At 36.6% G+C, this 6,360-nt stretch overlaps 1 protein-coding gene across 1 annotated transcript in view; it reads right to left on the bottom strand.

Annotated features, from left to right (window-relative positions):
* LOC117627519 (disease resistance protein RPV1-like) overlaps positions 1–2,829 on the bottom strand; it is a 14,451-nt gene extending 11,622 nt beyond the window's left edge. Inside the window, exons 1-2 of the mRNA XM_034359639.1 lie at positions 2,209–2,829; positions 1,342–2,039 (exon numbers count right to left, since the gene is read on the bottom strand). Of these exons, the coding sequence (XP_034215530.1) occupies positions 1,342–2,039; positions 2,209–2,696 (1,186 nt within the window). The 5' untranslated portion in view covers positions 2,697–2,829. The remainder of the gene's footprint in view (positions 1–1,341; positions 2,040–2,208) is intronic.
* Positions 2,830–6,360: the final 3,531 nt, after the last annotated feature.

Here is a 6,360-nt window from a genome sequence, read left to right as displayed (position 1 = left end):
GTGAGATTTCCAATTGATGAAGGCAACCGTTCTATAGCACTTTGATGTAAGCCCAATTCTTTCAGCCCAGTGAGATTTCCAATTGATGAAGGCAACTCTTCTATACCAGTTCCACCAAGTTTCAATTCAATTAAGGATTCCATTTTGTCCACAATTTCTGGGAAACTCTCCAACTTTATGCAACCGTCAAGAAAAAATAATTTCAGAGATTTCAACCCAACTTTATTTGGAAACTTCGTGAGTTCAAAGCAGGCAGAAAAGTCCAAAATTTCAAGTTTATCAAGATATCCAACAGATGGATGAACCTCGACTAAACTTGTACAAAAACTCGCCTTCAAGTACCTTAAGTTTGGGCTGTTGGATAGGTCGGGGATTTCAGTTAGGAATTTAGATCCCGTGAAATTCAGAGATGTCAACTTTTTCATATGCTGTGAAATAAAAAAATAATAATAATCAAGTGGATAGCATTGAAGACATTTGCAACATAAATCAGTTAATAAAGGAGACCTCTTAAAAGTACCTTCAATCCCTCCCCTAGTTGTTTGATGCGGCTGTAAGGCAGATTGAGCACAACTAGTCCATTTGGACGAAAATTGGGTGGAAAAAATTGGAACGGAAATCCAGGCCAATCAAGAACTCTCAAATTGTTTGGGATAGAATTAGCATCTCCAGAAAGGCATACATTGTGGTTTATGAGAATTTTAAGATTTTTCATCTTCGAGAAGCTTTTGCCAACATCCAAGAATATCTCATCATCTTGTTTGGGGAAATTTAACATGATACCTGTGATTTTATTTGTTCCCTAATAGAAAAAAGAAAAATGTACCAAGTGTTACAAAGCATTTATAATTATTAAAAAAAAAAAAATTATACTTAACAGACAACATGTGTTACTTATTGAATTAAATAAAACTTTACACTCACATATATAATTTAATTTACTTACTGTATTATTCGTCAGAACATGCTTGACATCTTCATGAAACCACAATCTGCTACGTCCTCCGGCTTCAGTGGGCGACTCTTGCTGAACTATGTCCTTACCCATCTCTTCTAATAAATCATGCATCCAAATATAATAATCGGATGAACTATGTTCAACACTTATGAGGGCCTTTTCTATGAGTACTTCAATGCTATAACTAGCGTTGAGGCCACAAGCGTCTTTCACATACTTTGTATCTTTACCCTTAAAGAAACATGCAATGTCAAGGAAAACCTCCTGTACGCTGTGATCCAATGCATTGTAACTTATTTTGAGAACGTCTTGAATTTTCATGCTTTTGAAACCATCCAATGCAGCTTCCCATTTATCTATACTTCCACCACATAGACAACAACCGAGAACTTTCAAAGCCAAAGGAAGGCCTTGAGCATAGCGTATTGCACGTTCTGCAAGTTTCACATAATCACCCAAAGGAGGCCCACTTCTTTTGAAGGCATGCCAACAGAAGAGCTCAAGTGCTTCAGGATCATCTAAAATCTCGACCTCATGTATTAAATTAACATGATGAGCAGTTAACAGTTGCTTATCCCTTGTTGTTATGATAATTCTACTGCCTACACCAAACCAATCACATGCCCCAACTAACTTGTGTAACTGGTCCATGTCATCCACGTCATCAAGAACCAAGAGAACCTTTCTACAACTCAACCTTTGCTTTATCATCGTGGCCCCTTTATGAACGTTGGCCACCTCCAAATTTCTATCCCTTAGAATATCAGAAAGAAGAGTCCTCTGTAATTTGTATCCCTTAGAATCTTTGACTTTTGCCAAAAAAGAACAGCCTTCAAATTCGTGGGCAATTGAATTATAAACAGCTGTAGCAATTGTGGTCTTACCAATTCCACCAGTTCCCCATACACCTACCATACGAACATCGTTTTCCCTCAAATCCAAAAGCTGTAGCTTAGTTATATCTTCTACAGGACGGTGCATTCCAACTGGATACTTTGTCACATCCAAATGTGTACGGTCTATTACTTCCCGTGAAATGTGTTGAACGATATTATGAATCAGTTCAGCTTCAGATCTATGTCTGCCAATTTAAAAGCATATGAAATATTTAATCACATGGCATTTTTATATAAAAATTAATTTTAAAAGGGCAATTAAGGAACATAATACACACAAAAAGAGAAGAGAATTTAGAGCAACAACGAATTTAGAGCACTAATTATGTAAGGATAAGGGGGTTGGAAATTTACTCATCGGACAGAGTGAACCCCGCCAATTTTCCTGCTTGCGAAAGTGCTTCCTTCCATCTGTTGAGCTTCTCTACGTTATTGCAGTCCATGTTAGCCAGTGCATCCCCGAAGCTTCCTCTATGATTCCGTACATCTGATGGATTCACCTTGCAAAAAACTGGGATGACCAATTGTTGATTTGATTCTTTGCAATCAAGAATCTTAACAAGCTCATCCAAGCACCATTTTGAGGAGGCATAGTTTTCGGAGAACACAACCACAGAAATCTTTGAGTCTTCAATTGCTGTGAGAAGCGCGTTTGATATTTCTTCTCCTCTTCTGAGCTCATCATCATCCATGAAGGTGTTAATTCCTTGTAGACGCAAATTGCTATACAAATGGCTTGTGAAATTTGAGCGAGTGTCTAAACCTCTGAAGCTCAGAAAGACATGGTATTTCCATGACTTGGTGAAAGAAGCAGAAGAAGAAGAGGCTCCTCGGTTGGTCATGGAAGCCAGAGATAATTGTTTCAGTGTTTGCTTCTCTCTGTGGATTCGCTAAGCCAAATATGAGTCTTTTTTACTTGAAGAGCTTGGATGTGAGAAAATGTGAAAGGCAATGTGAATTCATGAAATGGTGAGCAAGTGTCGGTGAAACTTCCTGTCTTCAATTATTGAAGCTTTTTCACGTGACGAAGAGCCCACAACTTCCCTGACAACCACAAGCTTTTTCAAGTGTCAATGCATGCTTTTGGTGAAGTGCTCTCTAGGCTCTAGGATGTTTTCTCCTTTTGCTGAAAACCTCAACTTTTTCTAGTGGGGAATCATATTCTGCTTTCATTTTATTTGGTAAGAGAATTACTTGTTCTCATGCAAAAGTAATTCTAGTAAACCTCAACTTTTTCTAGTGGCTATTACTATAAAAACTTGCGATTTATGGTAGGAACGTTGGATAAAATTGACACAATAAAAAAGTAATAAAAGTTAAATGACCTATATCTAAAGTAAAAATTATGTAGACTAAACTTAATGACAATTAAACATTTTGGACTTAAATCTAAGAACCTATAATTATTTTATTGTTTGGTTGTAGTCAAAAAACAGAGACGTTTTTACTTGAAGAGTTTCGGTGTGAGCACATGCAAAACAAGTTCTCTTTGCTTTGCATCTAATGTGAATTCATGAAAAGATGAGGAAGTTTACTTCTAGTTTACAATGATAAATTTTCTCTTATAATTATGACGTGTTTTCAAGTGATGGAGAGCCCACAACAGGACTTCTTGGTTTCCTAGAAATGTTGCTCACAGTGGGTGAGCAAATGCAAAAGCTTTCTCTTTGCTTTGCATCTGACTTTATGAAAATGTAAGGAAGTTGTGGGGAAGAGGAGATAGAAAGGGAGGGGGAAGAAAAGAAAAACCAAGGGGAGTGGAGTGGAGGAAAAAAGGGGACGACAAGATTTTGGTTTAATCAAAAGCTAGTTGACAATAAAACAACTCTCATACCAATTAAATGAAAAAAATGTTAAATTTGCTTTTCACCATTGTAAATTTTTTATTTTGATTTAAAAAAATGCAAAACTAAAATTTAATATAATTTATTTTTAAAAGGGTGCTTTTCCCAGCAAGAGACTTTTTTTCCTTTTCAAATAACGTTTTATAAGCTAAATTAAGATAAAGGAAGATAGAATTTCTATATTTGATTTTATTGATTGAACTATGTCAAAGGAAACCTCATACTGTGTATGCAAGATGCATTTCATAAAGATAATTAGGTATAAAAGTAATGGAAGAAAATCATATACCAGTTTTTAAAGTATTAATATTGGGATGGTTGATCGTTATCCAAATCTTTAGCTGATTTCATTGAATCTCTATTTGTTTATTAGTAAATTAGTGGACATTTGTTATTAAGAGTACGTGGTTCTTTTAGTATGAAATTTCTTGTTTAATGAGTTTAGATTGGGAAGTGATTTGATAAGGGATTTTCTTTAAAGGTTAATACTTTTCATTGATTAAATTACCATGCAATCTACTATAGATTTATATGCATTATTGGAGGTGACAAAATCTCTAGGGATAATAGTTATTTAATTATTTAATCATTTAGTTATTAATTAATTATTTATTTATTTATCTATTTAGTTATCTATTACTATTTAGATTATTATTATAGTATCAAGATGGAATGATTTGTTAAATGGATTTCGACAAGATTAATAAAATTAACTAAATATCTAATTACATGCATATATATATATATATATCAATCCCGATCTCTTGGATCATAGGAGTCCAAGATATTGTGGTCACCCACCGTTGTATATTAATCTAATGGTTCAAAAAAATTTCTTAAAAGGAGTGCAAGAGTGAGTGAACAGTTGAATTTACATCCAACGATAAGTGACCACAAATCTCTTAGACTCCTGTAGTCCAAGAGATCAGGACTGATATATATATATATATATATATATTTGGGCCTGAAATTAACACGCCAAAAAAGAGTTCGAAAACAGGCCCATGGTGAAGTTACTTATCCAGCCCCAAAAAGACCCAAACATGGAAGCTGTCATTTGGGCTTCAAAGGTCAGCCCACAAATGTTGTTTAGGCTCAAACCCAAGAGACTAAAAACACACCCACGTGGCTACCTCACCTTTGAAAAGTCAGCAATTCCAACTAGAGTTTTTATATGAGAAGAGACATCTCTGAAACACTGCCAACAGAAAATCAAAAGCCCATCTATATTCAGAGATTTTGCTCCAAGGCAACACACCATCTTCCAAGGAATTCACGGGTCACGCTTTCAAAAGCAAGAGACAGGGAGTTGTTCAGAAAATACAAAAGAAAAATCGAACCGCCATAAAATCAGCCCACACAGACGGTGGCGTTGAAATAGAAAGCTGTCACCCAGAAAACCAGGGAAGGGATTGCTCTAGGAGGTGACTACTGGGAGTCTATCTGCCATAAATTGATAAAAATCTTTTCTACTTTACATTTTAGGAGATCTTTTTGCCGCCCATTATTTAAAATTAAAACCACCTCCCCAAGAAGGTCTCTTATAAAAACAGAAGTAGACAAGAAAGAAAAGGACACTCAATTCATCAATCAATTAAAAAAAAACAACAACAAGAAAAACAGCCAAAAGCTCACTTGAATTCCAAGAGAAACCAGCTTTAGATCAAAATTCCAAAGTTCAGACTTAGAAAATAAGTCTTCTAAAACGAGATCCCTCGTTACAAATTTGGTTCAGCAAAAGCCAAGACAAGCAGAGTTTGAGTTCTCATAGACGTGGAGACCTCAGCGAACTCATGAAGAGTCCTGCTCAAGCAGAACAACGTCGTAGTGCAATCCCTAGCTCATCAAACCCTCGAGAACAGCCACTTCTGCCCCCTTCAAACTGAAGAAGCTGCAGTTCTGCCCACTCAAAGGCCTCACGAAGCGTGAAGTAAACATAAAAGCTCTGCCAAAATCAAACTTTGGTATCGATTCATAGGTCAGCCTAGCATCTGAAGCCACGAAGTAGTACGGACCGGCCCAAGTGCGTCCAGTCCATCCCAAACTGGAACCTCCCATCCAAGCAGAAACGGAGTTCCGGCCATCTTTTAACCTTCCTAGAGTCGATATGTATATTTATTGCTTTGTAAAAGGCAGTTCTGCCTGAAATAGTCCAACTTCTATCAAATATTTCTGGCCAGAACAGCCGTTTGATACTGAGATAAATTGTGAAAGTCCTTACCAGTCTAAGGCAAGAAAAGAACTTCCTTGGGAGATATTCCTCACCCAAATTCACAATCGTTTGTTTTAGAAGTCAGTAACTTGGGGCGCAAGTTATCTATTCTAAAAAGAAGTCTGCTAGGATTTGCATTGCTAGCAGTGGCACGCTCGCACACCAAAGAAAGCTGATTTGTTGACCAATACATGGTCTCCAAGCCAGTGGGGAACTTCGCCCTTCCATCACAGGAGTGAACGCGAAAACGGGTGAACAATATATAGTCCCCTTCTATTGAGGGATCTCTCAAATAATTTTATTTGAGGGACGCCCTTAGGGTAATTTTCCAATAATCGAAACCATCTATTTTTTAGGTCTTCATTCATAGATCATCCTTACAAAAAATTAGACAAATTGAAAACCGTTTCAACATCCAATTGTGTCCTACAAAATCAATGAACACGGTGC

Source organism: Prunus dulcis, chromosome 5 (genome assembly GCF_902201215.1).
Source record: "Prunus dulcis chromosome 5, ALMONDv2, whole genome shotgun sequence".
NCBI classification, from domain to species: Eukaryota; Viridiplantae; Streptophyta; class Magnoliopsida; order Rosales; family Rosaceae; genus Prunus; species Prunus dulcis.
This window is presented reverse-complemented; position numbering and strand designations above follow the sequence as displayed.